Raw genomic sequence first — 17,758 nt, forward strand, 5'->3', positions numbered from 1 at the left:
AGATGAAATGGTCTGTAGTTAAGTTTGTTAGACCAAGCACTTACCAGGGGTGTCCACCCAGCATTATCTTTTTGGTTTGGGTCAGCTCCCTGGTCCAGCAGCTCCTTGACAGCCTCTACATCTCCCTGCAGGAGAATAAACATGAAGTCAGAATCGGAGCACTTCAAACACAGCAGCTGACCTAACCAAAGCGAGGCCCTGCGGTTTATCAATTAAGACTCCTGAGTGGACCATTGATTAACTTGTCCACGATGCAGAGAGGGATTACAACCATGCTCAGAAGGATTACTATAAAACAAAGCTGTGCTGTCTGATCACAAAAGGAGGATACGAGAACATTTGTGTGATTTAAAATCATAGCAGTAGGCCAAGTTTATAACCTTTATTGCTGCTAGATGCAGTGGGGTCTCTCCCTTGTAGTTCCTCTTCATAAATGCAGGGCTTCCAGAATTTGGTCGACCAGATGATCTCGGACTGCAGGGGGATTTACTGTGTCTTTCTGTTAAAGTCAGGCCTGCCGCATCCCTTTGTTTGCCGAGTTTTGTGCTCTTCTCTCTCCGGGGTGTAGCTAAAGATGGAGGATTATTGACAGTTGGAGAGATCTCAACTAGTGACTTTCTTCGTTGGCTGGTGGAGGTTCTCGGTCTTCTTGGTGTGTTTTCCAAAAGGCTTTTTTTCTTTTCTACTCCTTTAGAGCATTTATCAGGAGTAGTCATGTTGCTCGGACAGAGAGCATCTTCATTGGGACTGGGCTCATTTGTACATGCTATCTTTGGCTGACCAACACTGCCCTGAGCAACCTGAGTTTGGCACCTCGGTGTACTGCTGCTGCCCTCTGAAACATCATCTCCCACTGTGTTTTGGGCAGGATCTAGTTCAGTATTCTCTTTTAGCACTTTCGCTGGAAGCTCTTCACAGGTGACGGCAGGACCTATGAAAGAAACCCTTTTACTGGACCTTCTTGACATGTTAGCACATGGCTGCTCCAGTTCGGAGGATGCATGCTCTGCCTCTGTAATTCCCCACTGCTGGTTTATGGCCTCCAGCCTCTTCTTTTTATTGTTCTGCCTGGTCTGCTCACGCGTGGTTGTGCTGGTTCTCTGCCCCTGTGAATGGCTGCTGTTGGCATTTCTCTTCAATGACTGCTTCTTCTTCTTCTTTTGGTTTTCAAGGTTGCATCTTTGAGAAGAAGAAGAGTCTTGAGAGGATGATGTAAAATTAAACACCGACAGGTCTTGGCTTTGAGCTGCAGGGGCTTCCAGCTGTGGGGCGACGGTTTCACCAGAGTTGCTAGGCACTGGGACGTCTGAGGGTTTCTCCACCTTGCAGCGCACCTTGCGACTGCGTGGACTAAACCATATCTTGAAGTTTTTCTTGTGTTTAAAGACAGCTGCCTCCCTTTCTGTTTGGGTCCCACCAATAGAGTCTGCAACAACAAAGTACAAAAGCAATGCAAATATTGCAAAAACAAATTTACCACTGTCTGTACACCAGAACGTTTCAAAGGTAATCGCAAACCAATGAGCTTTTGTACAAACTGCTACGCATAAAAACTTCTTCTTGGTTTCAATAAACCACACAGTGAAATGCTGAGATTAGGTAAAAGGAGGAGAAAAAATATATTACTTCTGTAAAAAAGTGATATAGAGATTTCTTTACAGATATTGGCGATATGTACCTGGTTTTGTGGGATTGAGCAGGGACTCCAAACCGCAAAAGAGCTGTATAATGCTGCTGAGCTGCCTGTTGATTTGGATGTCCTTCACCCACGCAGGGCTAAGGCACACCGCGCAGCCATCCCCTGCTCTGGGGCCGGCACAGGACCTGAACAATAAACCTTTCTTGGATTAGTGTCCATGTCAAAGCACAGCAAAAAAGAAATACAGTGTGTATATTGATCCACCCCCTCCTAAATAGATTCAGCTTTAAAGAGAAGGAACAAGTTAAGATTTGTAGTTTATACTTGCAGAGACATTAACTGTCTCCGCTATTCATTGTCAGAGCTAGAAAGTATTTCATCTCCAAAGAAATAATCCTGCAGAATTGAAAAATTAGTCATGCATGAAAGTAAAACAGACCTATTGCCAGAAACTGAGCAGATTATGTGGTGTCATTGCAGAAGAAGCACGCCGTTTTAAATACTGCATAAAATAAAATAAAATCAACTGAATTTTTTATCCAACTTTGTGTGGCAAATAAAAATCTCTGAGATGATTTAAAAGTAGCAGTAATAAAAAAAAGCAATTCACAGATAGCAAGGTCATATTACCTGCACAGCATATGCTCGCACATGCCCATACACACAGGCTCTTCCATTAAATTTGAACTGTGGAGAAAAGAGACAGAAGATTTTTAAGAAGTGCAATAACACTTATCTATAGGACAGAAACCTAAATGTATGTCATGACCAAGTCTCCGCTTAGCACTATGTTCAAAGAGCAACGTTTAAAGGAAGAAAACCCATGTGTCCAAATTATTTGAACATATGCACAGTATACCCCAAATAGTGTGGGCTTTAAAACACTGGAATTGGGGGGAAAATAAGTTGTTATATTAAGCAGTTCTTCTACTTGAAAGATATAAGTGAATTATAAACAAGGCTTTTTAAGAAGGAATGTTTTATTTTGCTTTGAAAGAAAATCTGCTGCAGGGATAATTATCTAATTAATTTATGACTGAAGTTTGATAAACATGGCTGTGCAAATGTTACAATAAATTAAAACAAATACTCTGCTGAATCTAAATTGTAAAATGTCTTCCTGAAGTTTCAATCATCTGGTTATTGACACATCCACCACATTGGCTCTCCTCAGTTCTTATCCTCCACCACAATGAATGTCTGGTTGGTTCGCCATCACCATCCTGTCAATCTGTAATATATCCCAGATTATTTAAAGGTGGGACCAGGAAAACTAAAAAAAATATACATAAAAAATAATAATGCCAAGCTCCAACACAAAAAAATGGTTGAATTTGATATGGGCATCATCATCATTCTGATAGAGTAGACTTTCCCCAGACCTGAGCTGCAGATCGAACCGATAAGTAGTCAGGAGGACCCCAAACAAACTCCCGAATCCGCCAAAACAGTTAACTTGACCGAACTCAACAAAACAACTAAATCAGATGAACTGTGTGTATTTGTATTATAGATCTCATTATGCGGTTTGAGCTAGCGTCCTGCTAGCTTGCTTAAAGTTGTTGTTTCGTGTTCTTTCTTACCTCAGTTTAACCTGTTTTTATCTGTTTAATCGGGAGAAGCGGGGGACGCTTACGACACATCCCCCCGCAGCTGTTTTCGATCCATCAAGCTACACTCAAAGGGACACACATGACTTTTTCTCTTTAGGAAGCTCAATGTCTTAAAATACAAGTGACTCCCTGAGTACCAGCCACTTTAAGCTCGTCCCTGGCTCCTAAATAAAATGTAACGTACCATTTGGAACAAAGCAGAAGCCACCGGAAGTTGGTAAGAGCCTCTTTAGTACTTTTCCAATCCTGCGCCTCGACGACGTTGTCTTCCATCGTGCTTGAAAAGGAAAGATCACTTTTCTGAAGGCTGTAAAACCGTTACTAAAACAAAACCAACTTCCTGGTTGTTTCTTTTGTCCCGCCAAATTTTCGCGGAAGTGACCTTTCATGACGTAATCTTCTTCACGTAATCTTCTTAATAATAATAATAATAATAATAATAATAATAATAATAATAATAATAATAATAATAATAATAATAATGAACGCATGGTATTTGTTAAGAATCCAAAAAGGGGAACGTGTTGACTGTTATTTTCAAAAGTAATTTAAAAAATAATAATCTGTAAAACAACGAGCACCACATTGTTGTACTTTTTTGTTGATTGTTCAATGATAACATTCAAAAACATTAATCCATCTTGGATTACAATTGCATAGATCCACAATAAAAGATACGTCTTAAACAGTGTGATGTCAATACAAACATTGTCCTTGTTGTTATTGTTATATTTTTATTATCTTTACAACAATTCTTTTAGGCTACGGAATTATGTACATAGCACTGCAAATTGTATGTGTAAATATTTGTATGCTTTTCTGAGTGTGTAGAAAAGTTTTGTGTAGAGGCCAGCTTTGAGGAATCTCCTAAATACCAAAATGTAAACTGTAAAAATCTTCTTCTTTCTGTTTCGGCTTTTCCCATCAGGGGTCGCCACAGCGAATCATCGTTTTCCACCTCACTCTATCATGGACATCTTCTACCCTAACATTAGCCAACTTCATGTCTTCTGTTAAGACATCCATATATTTCCTCTTTGGCTGTCCTCTTGCCTTCCTGCCAGGCAGCTCCATCTCCAACATCCTTCTACCAATATATCCACTATCCCTCCTCTGAACATGTCCAAACCATCTCAGTCTGGCTTCTCTGACTTTGTCGCTAACACAGGCAACATGAGCCGTCCCTCTGATGTACTCGTTCCTTATCCTGTCTAACCTGGTCACTCCTAAGGAGAACCTCAACATCTTCATCTCCGCTACCTCCATATCAGCCTCTTGTCTCTGTCTCACTGCTACCGTCTCTAACCCATAGAGCAGAGCTGGTCTAACCACTGTCTTGTACACCTTTCCTTTGAGTCTTGCTGACACTCTTCTGTCACACAACACTCCTGACACTTTCCTCCAACCGCTCCAACCTGTAAACTGTAAAAATCAAAAACAAAAAATGTATTCTTCTACAATGACGGATTGTGTCTATCATGCACCAGAATTAGCAGTGGTCAGTGTTGTTGTTGTTTTTTTAAACTGCATATTTAAATACAAAAGTGACAACAAAATGAGCACTTGAGAAAAAAGCTTTATTACATAATGAATCTTGATGCATTTATGATCATGGGAAGGCTCTCGAGCAGAAAAAAGTATTATAAATATTCAATACATTTATTGTAAATATAGGAAATACCCCTGGAGTGAGACTTAATCCAAAGTTCAAAAGTAGAGAGCTTTGTGTGTATATATTTTCTGTTTATAAATTTACAATCTACATTTATATGAACTTCCGATTTTTTAAATGACATATTCTTATATGTCTTTATTAACTGAATTATTTACTTTGTTATACAATTGTGTATTTCTAACAGAAGGCTGATTTTGTGCTGATCCCAAAGTTAAAATTAAGAGAGCTTAGAGATTAAAAGAACAGCAACAAAACACATAATGAATTGTCTTAAGATGATCTGTGAATTTCAATGTAAACAAAATAGCAAATTTGTGTCATTTATAGGACTAAAAACAAGAAAATAAACAAGACATCTGTGCACAAATGCAAAAGTGCATGTGCTTTTTTGATTCTCATTACTGATTTGTTCAGGAGAAATATCCATTTCCTATTTAAATTTATTCAATCATATGTTCTGTCAAAAATCCTTCAAGAAATTAATCTTTTTATACATTCTACAAACAAGAAGACATCGTTTCAGTTGGATACAGCAGCAAAAAGAAATGACAGTCTAGGATTTTACAGCCTCAATGGAGTCCAGGCTTTTTGAGTCCTCCTCATTTTGAATTGGTGTGGTTTCCAAGTCGGTGTTTCCCATGGCAAAATTAATGAAGACCTGTGGAGGTTGAGTAATAATTGAAGTTAATTTAGTCATTTTAAAAAGATTTAATTGTTTCGAGTGAAAAGCAATTTTAGCAGAATGGAGGCTTAGCTTTTCATCCGAACCCCCCTCTTTTTCTCCTGGCTATGGTGTCTTCCAATCCCACAGCCCCAAAGGCTTTAAAGCAGTTGAAGAATATCAGCACTGGCTGCATATAAAGCTCATGGATTCTCTTCCTAACTCATATTCCATTTATTTTCCCTCAGGCGTACCCTCTGTCAGTTTTCCTCTGCCTTTTTTTAAAGTTTCTCTGCACTGTCTTTCACTCCCACTCAGCTTTCCTCTGCCCCTGCCTCCCCTCCCGCCCTCACGCTCCCTTTTTCATCACGCGTCCCCTTTTTTTTTTGTCCCTTGCTACCCTCTACCCACCCTTACAAAGCCACATGCAATTTTTTTTTCCACTCTCACAATTTATTTCCTGTCCCCTTTTCTCACCTCATCCAGTGTGGTCTGGCTCACAGAGAAGTGTTTGATCTGCAAAGTATTCTTGTTGGACTCCAGCTGGTTGAAGATGTCAGCAACCCCTCCAGGAGCAGTTGGCACGTGGTACTCTACCATGGTGAAGTGCTGGTCCTGTGTGTTCAGATACCATGCAGTGGTAAGTGGTTTAAGACTTTAAAAACATGTGGGCTTTCAGTGAAATCACAGAATCGTAAAATAACTGAACTCTCAATGCTGATCATAAAATAACTCATATTTTCACACTATAAAAGGTCCCTCTATGGTAGCAAATTAACAAAATATGTAAACTGCATGATGAATACTATTTTATGTTAAGAAAATATAGAAATAAGTAAATTGGGGTGGAGATCAATCATAATCAAACCAATGTTGTTGTTTATACATCCCTGTCAAGCAAAAAATATGAAGTTTCTATCATTTAAAGTTAACAAAGAAGAGTCTCAGCAATGTCAGCTTGGTGGGAACAATTAGTGTAATCCTGGAGGCTATAACTATCTGTGACACAATAAATCACTTCTGATTAGAGCTTTTGAATTTGGGAGATATTAAAAATGAATTGTACATCAATGTTATTGTTTATCTCCATGAGACTTTGGAAAGTTATTTCAATTTTTAAGTTACTTCATGCCATATGCGTTCAATTTTCAATGTCCTTTTTCCGTAATAAAGCATACCTAATTTTTTATACCAATAAAATATAAAGTATTTAATTTGTATATATTTAAATAAAATAAAGCCACTGAGTATTGGGGCCACCACAAAAATAAATTAAAAATAGATATATTTAAAGAATATTTCTGAGAAAACAGTTATATTTCATGAGGATAAAGTAAAAGAACTGTGAGAAAAAGTTTTAATTTTACGAGAATAAAGTCGTAAATCGATGGAAAAAAAGTTGTAATTTTGTGATAATAAACTCGTAAAATTCTGATAATTTTTTTTTGGTTTAAACAAAATACTACAACAGAGTATTAAGGACCACCAAGATGTAGAGAATATTTGAAACGGGAACACGACTAAATATGGAACCATTTTCATGTTTTACTACACCTTTGGTCTTATTATTTTTGTCAGGAAAGAAATTCAAACAAACCACAACACATCTTTATGGCATTAACTGGTAACACACCCCTTCAACTGTTTTACACCATGCTCCTTTCTACCAAGTGCTCTTGACCGTCTAGGAAAGCTCACCTTGAGATATGTGCTGGGGAACTTGCGCTGCATGAAGTCAGTGATTGCCTCGACATCACAAGAAGCCTCGGCCAAGTACATCCTCACAGTAAACCCACTGCCGAACCTGCAAAGAAAATATTTTGCAGACAAAGCACGGTTATTATAGCAAGTCTGACGGGTTGGGGGTGCAGGCAGAGGAGAAAGTAAAGAGTGGAATGAAGGATGAAGAGAGGTCACAAACCTGTTCTTAATGTGCTGCAGGGAGCCCAGGCATCGGAACTGACCTTTCACCATGATGGCAAGACGGTTGCACAGCGCCTCGCACTCCTCCATGCTGTGATGGAGAGACAACGAAAGAAGGATAAAAGGTTATACAAGGACCCTTTGAGATTAAAGTAATTACCCTTCCTAACTCTGCCTACAATGTTACCAGAGTCTTTATCTGTAGGACACAGGGTGGAAGGCGAATACAAATCATCATGTGTTAGAATGTTAAACTCATCTACATAAAGTAATCCCTAATAATTGTCCTTATTGACTACAAAAAATTCTAATGAGTATTAAATTGAATTAAACCTTTTGTCAGTGCATTGTGTACCTGTGAGATGTGAGAACAACAGCACTCTTTCCTTTGACTTCCTCTGAGATGATCTTCCACAGGTGACGCTTGGTGCGTGGGTCCATACCAGAGCTTGGCTCATCCTGTTAAAACAGAAGGAATGAGAAACGTGTGCGATCCCAGAGACTTTAAATCCAGCCACAAAGACAACAAACATGAACCAAATGCAGGGAACCTCTTAAAAAGTCAGAGCAAGTCTTAAAAAAGATAAGAGAAGAAAGGATTTGATAGAGATGTAAGGTAAAACAAAGTGGAAACCTACAGGGAAGACCCCCCTTGGGTATGCTTGAAGCAGTAGACTAATCAACTGTATGGGATCTGTCAGGCCTAGGGGATCAATATCTACATTTTCTTCTGACTATTTCCAGAACAACGATGTGTAGTGGGCCTTAAATGTTCCCTGCTTGACCAGTCAGGCAGTGAAAGGGGCAGCTATGACAGCTTTTAATACGTTTGTCTTCTCCTCACCAAGAGCAGGATTTGTGGATGCCCTATGAGAGCTAGAGCGGTGGAGAGCTTCCTACGGGTGCCACAGCTGTAGCCATCCGTGATGATCTTTCTGTAGTAATTCAGCTCCAGTCTCTTCAGCAGGTAGTTCACCATCTGGAGGGAAAACATACAGAGTTGTAACATTTTAATGAGAAAACAAATGCTTTTTTTTGCTACAAAAGAGACCACACTAAAAATCTTGAGAACTGACTTGAGAAAACTGAGACAATTTTTTTGGTGTGCCTGTTGCAATCTTTTAATCTGTTTGGAAGTAATTCATCTAACTAGAATCATCAGGTCTAACGATTGCTTTTGATGGTTCACCATTAATAAGAAATGTTTCATGGATTAGTGTGCTGTTTCCTGGCTGCACAAATGCAGTGATAACGTCCAGCCTGTTTTGTTATCTTTGAAAAATCAAATCAATCTTTGGTTTCATCAGGAGCTTGACTTCCTTTATTCCAGCTAATGGATAGTCTTTAGGAATGTCCAGTGTTCCACTATAAACACGCCAGAGGCTGTTCTCAACAGAAAAATGTGGATTCACACAGACAGGAAGAAATCGGTGACCCTGCTCTACATTGGTTGTTTGATATTCATGGTTTTACTCTGGCGTGTTTGTTTTTTTTATCTTGTCTGGTGCAGCTACAGGGAAAATTACATGAGATCTCTATTGGCCCAATTCTCATGCATATTTAAGCTTGTTTACACAACAATAATGGCTTCATTTGGTGATTTTATTTGGTATAATCTGCATGCCAGGCTTAGCACTGTGGAATATGCTGTAGTGTAAGCTGGGTAATGCATGTCATTTTTATCCACTTCTTTCAGTCACTCCAAAATCACATGACATTGCTTGTTGTAAATGCCAAAGCAATTTGAACAAGCATCCAGTGATTTTTATTAGGTAAACTCTGACCTTTTCCCCCAGTTGTTGGCATGTTTGAAAACCAGATCAGTGAAGCAAACTAACGCAAGTCAAACCAGTTCACTTGGGTATTTCTGCTTTTCCTCTAGTAGAAAGTGTATCTTTTTGTTGTTGATTTTCTCTATGGTTCACTGATCCAAGTTATCTAAACACTGTTTATAAAACTGCATATCTTAAAAAAAGAACTCAGTGGTCTGTATCCAAAGTACGAATAATTAGAAACAGATAGTATATCATAAACTCACCAAGTTCTGACCAAAATATGTTGTTTTTCGTGTTTCATAAAAGCCACTTTCCATCACCTTTGATGTAACAGCTCATTAAGCAGACAAAACCATGTCAATGCAAAATGACCCCATTAAGGCTTGGCTCATTATCCACAGCTAGGGGACTGTCAGTGGCAGACATCATAAGAGATGCTCTATAAATAGCCTCATCTTTGTGAATTAGCTCAACACAGATGCGGTGGCTTGTACAAACATTGTCACCGCGGTGAACATGGAGTAAGAGCAGCAACAACAGCACTGATATGTGATTAGTTACAGACATTTCTGTGTCTGGGCTGTACCGTATATGTGTGTGTGTGTCAGTAAACCCACTTGGTGCTGGTCTTCAGTTCTGTTGATAAGATGTTCGAGTGTCAACAGTAAAAACCCTTTATTTTTTATTTTTTAGCTTCTGTGGAAAATGGTGCAGCGACTGTGACATCGAATGTCTTTTTTGTATGCAATTTAGATTTGCTGTGACTAGAGCAAAGCCTGCTGTCACTCCACGTCCGCTTTGCTGTCAGGCTACAAATGTGTGTAAATGCTTCGTGATGTCAAACTTTTTACAGTCCCGTTTTCCCTGACAACATACTAAAACGTTGTACTTGATCTATAAATATGTTCAAAAAGACCTGCAAAAGCTGCAGAGCAACTGCACTTTGACCTAAATAAAAGATCTAGTCTTTTTTGACATTTGCCTGTTGAGATGGATTCTAGAGGTTCAATTTGTTGAAGGACAGGAATTTATGTAGATATTTATATTGGAAAACTATTACGTGGTCACAGAATTGCACAACTGCACAACATTGGTGACCAATAGCTGAGTCTGAAACCAGATGTCCAGTCACTACTTTAAGCTAGACAAAGCACAATGGTTACTTATGCTAAATGCACAGCCAGCACATAATTTAATTCTATTCAAAATTTCCAATAAATTAGATGTAATAAACAAGTGAATACAAGTAACTGCAGAACCTCATTTTCATTCACTTTACTCTAGTTAGAAATGCAGAAAATTCATTGAGTAAATTATCTTTCATGCTTCATTTTCATTTGCATCCGAGATCATTTAGTACGGCGGGTATTTTAGCAAATAAAACATAAGCAAAACAATTGTTTTAGCTGGAATTAATAATTGAAAACAATTTTCAATTTCTACTTCATGAGTTAAGTACATTTCAGTTAATCAATCCAGTCTCTGTGCAGCAGATGGTTTAAATGCCAACATCTATGTAAGAACACGCTGGAGACGAAAACCACAGTTAAAAGAGTTTGCCACCACAGTTATGGAGACAAATCTAACTGAGCTTCAGGTTTTGTAAACACAGAAACAGCAAAGAAAGCTTGAATGTGTTGCACATGCTTTGTAGTTCTTTCCTCGAAATGGGAAATGATTCAAAATGTGCGAACTCTTCTTATCTAAAATTCATTCATTCATGACAGTGTACTTTCTTGGGATCCAACAGAGCACCCATCAAGAGAGAAGTGGATCAAAAGGAAGCTAACACAAAGAGCAAAAAGAAAAAAAGAAAAAAAAGAAAAAAGAAATGACAAGACAGAGATTTATTTATTTTTCGAAAATTTCCTAAGGTCTTCCAGATTATTTTTTTGTCTTTTTGCAGCTTTTTCTTTTTACGTCATCACTGATGATTGACAAACATACTTAGTAGTAATCACCAAAAGGCTAAACTGATTAGTCCACATGAAGATAAATGAGATGAAGGGAACCAAACGGGCACAATAAATAACCGCCACTCACTAACAAAGAATCACTTAAATATAAATGTGTTTGAAGTATGAAGTTCAAGCTGAGCTTACAACAAAATCCTTTCCCTTTTGCTCAACTGTAAAGCTCTTATCACACATCACTCAACACCTTACATGCTCCTATTCAGTATGCATGAAGGCAACAGTTACTAGTCTGGTAGAGAGAGTGCAACTAGAAATTTATATCACATCCAGTGTTATTTTGTGGATGATATTGTCACTATCCAAAGCTTTGAAAGACAGTTCTTTCTTACCCCATCAATCTCCCTCTTCGGGATGCCACGGATGCGAGCATAGAAGTACAAATGCTCTTCGCCAGTGAGCAGTTCATCAAGTGCATCCACCTGGGGACAGTAGCCGATGTAAATTCCCTGCTTCCTGCACTCCATGATGTCTACTAACCGCCTAGAGGGAAAAAACAAAAGCAGATCATTGAAAATGGCCTCTATGAGAAAACTTAGACTTTTACAAATCTGGACTGGCAGCTAAAATGCTTATAAATAAAAAAGTAAACAGGAAATATGCTTCCTTGTTTTGTGATTATGTTAGTACAGCCTTACCCATCCCAGTCTCTGATATGTGCTGAGCCATCAGACGGGCTGACATCTCCAGTCAGCATCTTGAAGGTGGTAGTTTTTCCTGCCCCATTCACTCCCAGCAGGCCAAAACACTGACAACAAACAATTGTCTCTTGTAAACTCAAAGCATTTGTATACATGCACAGATAATTATTGCTTTCTAAAGCAATTAGTAATGACTCCCCTCTTTGTTTTGTTACATTTCTAAATAGAATTGCATAGTTTTGATGCTCACCTCTCCAGCAGGGATGCCCACAGAGAGCCTCTTAACAGCATGGACCTTCTTCTTGAGGTGTTGATAAACTTTTGAGAGCTGGTTCAGCTGCAGTACATCTGAGCTTGCTGCTCCGCTGGACACCCTCAAATGCTCCTCTGCCACATCTTCATCCTCCTCTTCAAGAGTAATTGGAGGCGAGGCCTTTTTGCCCTTAATCAGACGCCTACAAGAAGGAATTTATGGTAACTACTAGAGCCTAAGATTCAAAAGTTGATATGCATCTTACCATGCATCTTTTTTAATGATCAAAGCTCTTCTGTTGCATAACCAACAACTCATTTGCATGTCACAGTAAACACTTTTAGCACAGCTTACAATTTTGTTCTAGCCTGCAAGGGAATTCATAATTTCTTCAAGTATGAGAAAAAATATAACCAGTGGATGTGAGACCCTGTGAGATCTAGATGAAAAGCCACTGAAAATGCTCCAGGTGCAACTTTATATAAAATGAATTCCTGAATCTCAAAAATCTGACAGATATCTGTTTTCTTACCAGACTTTGCGCAAGAGAATCTTGTTTAGCAGCAGGCGGAGGGTAAAGAAGAACAGGCCAATGATGAAAGATGAAATGAACATCCAGCCTAATCCGTCTGTGGAGAATGGATTCTTATAGGCATCGATTCCATAGCCACTAAGAATCTGGACCTCTATGTTCACTCTGGCCATGTACATCAGCCCATTCCCAAAGTTGAACTGAGGGAAGATGAGGAAGGCATTGCTCAGCGTCTCAAACGCGTTCTGGATGACCTGCAAGAGGAAGGGTTGGAACAGTGCATATGTAAGGTACGTTTGAAGACAGCAAGTAAACACTTGAGAACAGAGAACAGGGAGCTTATTCTGACCTCTGAGTGTGTTGCTGACACTTGACCCAAAAAGTAGAGGATGGAAGTGGACATGACGGTATTGGTGCTAAGGAAGAGGTTGATGCATACATAGGTGATGAATGCTGTCTCTGCATCTCTGAATACACCTGCCAACACATACATCCAGGGGAAGGTGGAAAACCTAAAACAATAACAGAAAAAAACATTTTAAACAATCTTTCTATTAAAAATAATCTTGCAGACATCTAAACAATAGTATAGTTGAGACCAGACTGCAACTCAATCAGTTCTAATTACTGAAAGCACAAACAAATTAATAATCTTTTGGTAATTGAGAATGTTTACCTAGTAACACATTAAAATAAAATAAAGCTCTACAAAGACAAGGTTTTTCCTTTTGTAGCTTATGAAAAAACGGACAGAAAACTCTCAATGCCAAGTTTAATATTACGACGGAGTTTTAGGGCCACCAAAAAAAAAAAAAAAGTAACATTACAAGATTTTAAGTCGTACATTTATGAGAAAAAAACTCGTAAATTTACGAGATTAAAGTGGAAGTGAGCATACAGTGCAGCAGCAAGTGAACGCCGCGCAGCAGCAGAGCAGCCCTTCTAAACTCAATTGAACAGGTAAGCTGAATGTTTACTGATAATGTTCCAAATGTTTGGTAGCTCATTTGTTTGATTTTAATGTTTTATTTATTGATGGGTGGTTTGCAGGATCTCTGCAGCCCGATGAATCCATCGGTGTCCCTGCAGGCAGCTGTCCACTTGAATCCTTTCTTCCTCCTCCAAAGACAAGATCCCTACGTTTGTGTGATGCTTCCGTCTGAGGAGGAGCACTTTTTGGCATTTTCAACGTTCTAATGCTAATACAACAGACTATTTTCATTCCTCTTTATTGTTTTGTGTTGAAACTGGACGTTTCATCTGGAGGAGGGGGCGTATGTAACACTGTTAACTTCCGCATTTGTGTTCGGATGACAGGTTCATGACGTAAGGTGACAGATGAACTTGAGGGTTTGTGAATGAAAAGGAAAATAAAGGCTGCAGCGGTCCTCTACACCCAAACGTGTCTCTGCGCTCCTTATTTTACATATGAAACTCCGCTTTACCGACACCGAACCCCGGAAAGACGGTTCAACTGACAATAATCTGATTTTGAGGTGCTAAAAGGTTCCAAATCTCTTTGTTTTTTTTAAACCTATCCGGAAATAAAGCTTCACAAAAGGCTCCACATATTTCATCTTCTAGCTAGGCTCCGATAAACGGAAAACTTGGGTGTTTTTTCCTCGTTAATCTATGACTTTTTTCTCTTAAATTTACGAGATTTTAAGTCGTAAATTTACGAGAAAAAATCTCGTAATTTAACAGTTATGACTTTCTTTCTCGTACATTTACGACTTAAAAGTCATAATTTTTTCTTTTTTTTTTTTTTTTTTTTTTTTTTTATAAACTGGCCCTAAAACTCTGTCTTATAACATAAATGACTCTGGAAACAAAACGGTTAGAGAAATTCCACATTTTTTAATCAAGCAATCAATATGGCTCAATTTTAATCAATAAATTCCAAAAATATGGATGAAACAGTCACTCTTGATGAACAATAAAAATATTTGAACTGTCAATTTAACAAATCTCTCAGTTTTTTTAATGGATAGACGATCAGTTAAAATTGTCTAAAGTTTATTTTTCCTTTCTTGCATTACCTAAATTTACCTAGAACTTTTTGAGCAGCAAAAATATCCTAGGAAAACAAATACTTTTGGAGCTGTTAGGAAAACAGTCAAATTTAGAAACTTTGCAGCATTCCTAAAGGATAATTTAATGAAATCTTACTTAAAAAGGGTTTGTTATCTTTCAACTTGTACAATTTGTTCATCTTCAATTCTTCTTGCTCCTGCAGTTTTACATTTTAACCTCTTGACCCTGTAACTGTCTGCCAAATGATTCTAATAACATTAGCAAACTGAATACATTTGCACACAAATGCCACTTTTAGAAAAAAACAGTAGATTTTTTTCTAGAGCAAATAAGGTCACTGCAAAGAAAAAGTGAAAATGCTTCTCCATGCCATGACAGATTATGGCCATAATGTCCAAATATCTATGAACACAAATGAAAAGCATTTCTCTTTTTTTTTACTTTTTCCCTTTCTGTCATCTGCCAGTTCCTTTAATTGTAGCATTTAGGTCAAATGACAAAAAGGACAGGTAGGGTAAGAACATGATAAAATGTAGAAAATAAAAGAAATAGACATAAATAAAGAAAGAAAGACAGAGACAAATCGTCAGCACATATGCACAAAAGATGTGCTTGGTAGGCAGACTGTGGGTGCCAAGCCATGACAAGGAACAGAAGCAAGAAGGCTGGAGACCAGACCAGGTGGGTGCAGCATGACAGATGGAGCACTGTGATTACTCATTGCATGGGAGGGCGACATCTGTCTGATAAATGGGAGTCAAAGTGCTGACTTGGACTTTGGTGAAACTGAGCTCTGGATGAGGCTTGCTAACACCAGCAGCAAACACTGGGGATCAAACTTTAGTTACAGATGTTAGATGATGGAAAGGAACCTTTACAATCAATGTGTTTTTTTCTATATTACCTCAGGTCATTGAAGTTTGGGAGCATTAGAGTCTGCTCTTATAGTTATTTTTCTACAACGTTTTTGTTGAAGCTCTTAAATGTAAGGTCTTAGTCTTGGTGTCAATCCACTGCTAAGGTCCAAGGATTAAAAAAAACAAATCATCATCCTTCCTTAAGCTATTCTGTTGGTGTGAGGTACTGTATTTGTATTTGCTGTGTAACAGATGATTTTTTTTCTTATTACAATGTTTTGCAAGAAAATCTTGGTCTTATCTGAATTACTCTGAGTACTGTGGTTTACCTGTTGGTTTTATATGATTTAAAGACATTTAGTTAAACAACAGCAGGAAATTGCTGACATTGTACAGTCCTACATTGTTGGATGATTTATTTCAATAATCTTTCACTTGGGAAACTATCAAACTGCAAATCTTCTGCTTATACAGAGGTGCTGATGTTACAGAGAGCCTACTAAACCAGAGATGGAACAATTGACTTCTTCTCAAATGTGTTTTATCCACAACCTTTTGCCAATCAAACTTTTAGCATGAATGCAAAATTTACTCTTTGTGCAATTACTGACCCAAAGAGCACCAGGAGTAGAGCGACTGCAGCCAAGTTTTGCCGATCTGTAAACGCTGGAACCTGGAAAGCAGCTATCACACCAACAGTCAAAGTCACGGGAACCATAAACAGGGCCTATGAATAAAGAAGAAACATGGTATATTTCGTCATGGTTCCATAATTTTCAAGCAAACATTTTAGTTCTACGGAAACAAATTTCAAAACATTAAAAGGTCACCTATTAACCCATTGAAATAAAAACTATTTTCAATAAGCCACTTAGTTGTTTGAAGGTATTACCATGTCATAGAAGAAGTTCACAGCCCAGTAGAAAGGCTCTCCAATGCCAGCAATGTGCTGGAGCCTCTTGAATCCAGATTGGTGCTCGCTGACTTCATAGATGGCAAAGCTGGATAATGTGATTGAAAATCCCGTCAGCATACACATGGCTACGAGGATCTGGATCATTCCTTGGACCCTGTCAGAAAAAAAAGATTGTTGGATTTTAAGTATGCTTTTAGCTTTAGTATCAGCTCAATTCAAGAAAAGCTCTTATTAAGAACTTATTAGTTTCTATTTATCCTGGTGAACAACAAAATTTGAGTTTTTTATAATTTGCCTGATTGGGCATATTGATACAAAGTCTTCTGTGTCACATGACCTGCCATAAATTCTAATGCTAGTACCAATCAACACAGACATATTTGAGCAACTGATGTTGATTGCAAGACCTGTGCTTCTATTAATAACTAAAGGATGTTTTATCCTCACTATATAAAAACTCGTAAAGACATATGACTCCATCTTTACACTTCACTTAGCAAGTAAACCACATAACTTTTTATTTTCCCAAAAAGCTTGCTGTGTTTAGCTACTCGCACATTCATTCTGTTCTAACTGTCAGTAATGAACTACTTTTTCCGATTCTGCATGGCTGGACGACACTTCAAACTGTTCCAAACATATTTACTGGGTCTATGAAAAGGATAAAGATGAAACCAGCAAGGTGACCAAAAGCAGACACTGACATGTGGTGGGCGTTTCAGGGCAGCACCAGCTAAAGAGGATAGCCAGGAGCTGTCACTAGTGAGCAGGCTCGTTATCTGTGCTGCCGACTCAGCCTTAGATGTTTTCTTAACAAGAAAATCAAGACATTTTGAGTAATATCTGCCATATCTTTAATGCAGCACAGGCAAAATCAATAAATCAAGCAAAGCAGCCAATTATCACTCTGGATGGAGGGGTAAAGGTGCAACTCAGGCACGCAGGCAGGATGCAAAAACAAATGATCAGTAAGACAGAGTTTACCAGTTAAAGGGTGAGCCCTCATAAGGCACTGGAGAGAAAGAACATCCATAAGGCTACAAGGTCGAACGGGTCCACTCTTACAATGATTTATTTGATTCCGTCTTCTGGTAGACAAACAGCAATCCACACCCACACACACACACACACACACACATATATATATATGGCACATACACAGTCTGTGGCCAAAATGTTGACTGCTTTTGATAAACTAATTTTAGGAAGGAGGCAAGAATCAATCCACCTCAGTGCCACCTTTGAGAAAAACACTCATTACATCAG

General features: G+C 38.4%; 2 protein-coding genes and 1 long non-coding RNA gene across 4 annotated transcripts in view; 1 reads left to right on the top strand and 2 right to left on the bottom strand.

The window, feature by feature from the left end:
• bard1 (BRCA1 associated RING domain 1) overlaps window positions 1-3,635 on the bottom strand; it is a 24,367-nt gene extending 20,732 nt beyond the window's left edge. The window contains exons 1-5 of one of the 2 annotated variants that reach the window (XM_004081856.4): window positions 3,437-3,635; window positions 2,270-2,326; window positions 1,679-1,824; window positions 381-1,426; window positions 45-125 (exon numbers count right to left, since the gene is read on the bottom strand). In XM_004081856.4, the coding sequence (XP_004081904.1) occupies window positions 45-125; window positions 381-1,426; window positions 1,679-1,824; window positions 2,270-2,326; window positions 3,437-3,525 (1,419 nt within the window). In that variant the 5' untranslated portion in view covers window positions 3,526-3,635. Of the gene's footprint in view, window positions 1-44; window positions 126-380; window positions 1,427-1,678; window positions 1,825-2,269; window positions 2,327-3,222; window positions 3,309-3,436 lie in introns of those variants that run through there. The other variant, XM_011489667.3, reaches the window with a different exon arrangement.
• LOC110017456 lies at window positions 3,367-7,655 on the top strand. Its single transcript, XR_002292866.2, has 3 exons — window positions 3,367-3,469; window positions 6,075-6,228; window positions 7,530-7,655. It is a non-coding gene; the product is annotated as an uncharacterized LOC110017456 (long non-coding RNA).
• Window positions 4,809-17,758, bottom strand: part of abca12 (ATP binding cassette subfamily A member 12) — a 61,294-nt gene continuing 48,344 nt past the window's right edge. Inside the window, exons 66-78 of the mRNA XM_011489666.3 lie at window positions 16,469-16,646; window positions 16,188-16,303; window positions 13,035-13,197; window positions 12,686-12,939; window positions 12,151-12,355; window positions 11,898-12,007; window positions 11,592-11,742; window positions 8,356-8,490; window positions 7,867-7,970; window positions 7,510-7,602; window positions 7,287-7,392; window positions 6,066-6,203; window positions 4,809-5,585 (exon numbers count right to left, since the gene is read on the bottom strand). Of these exons, the coding sequence (XP_011487968.1) occupies window positions 5,481-5,585; window positions 6,066-6,203; window positions 7,287-7,392; window positions 7,510-7,602; window positions 7,867-7,970; window positions 8,356-8,490; window positions 11,592-11,742; window positions 11,898-12,007; window positions 12,151-12,355; window positions 12,686-12,939; window positions 13,035-13,197; window positions 16,188-16,303; window positions 16,469-16,646 (1,858 nt within the window). The 3' untranslated portion in view covers window positions 4,809-5,480. The remainder of the gene's footprint in view (window positions 5,586-6,065; window positions 6,204-7,286; window positions 7,393-7,509; window positions 7,603-7,866; window positions 7,971-8,355; window positions 8,491-11,591; window positions 11,743-11,897; window positions 12,008-12,150; window positions 12,356-12,685; window positions 12,940-13,034; window positions 13,198-16,187; window positions 16,304-16,468; window positions 16,647-17,758) is intronic.

Source organism: Oryzias latipes, chromosome 21, assembly GCF_002234675.1.
Source record: "Oryzias latipes chromosome 21, ASM223467v1".
NCBI lineage: Eukaryota > Metazoa > Chordata > Actinopteri > Beloniformes > Adrianichthyidae > Oryzias > Oryzias latipes.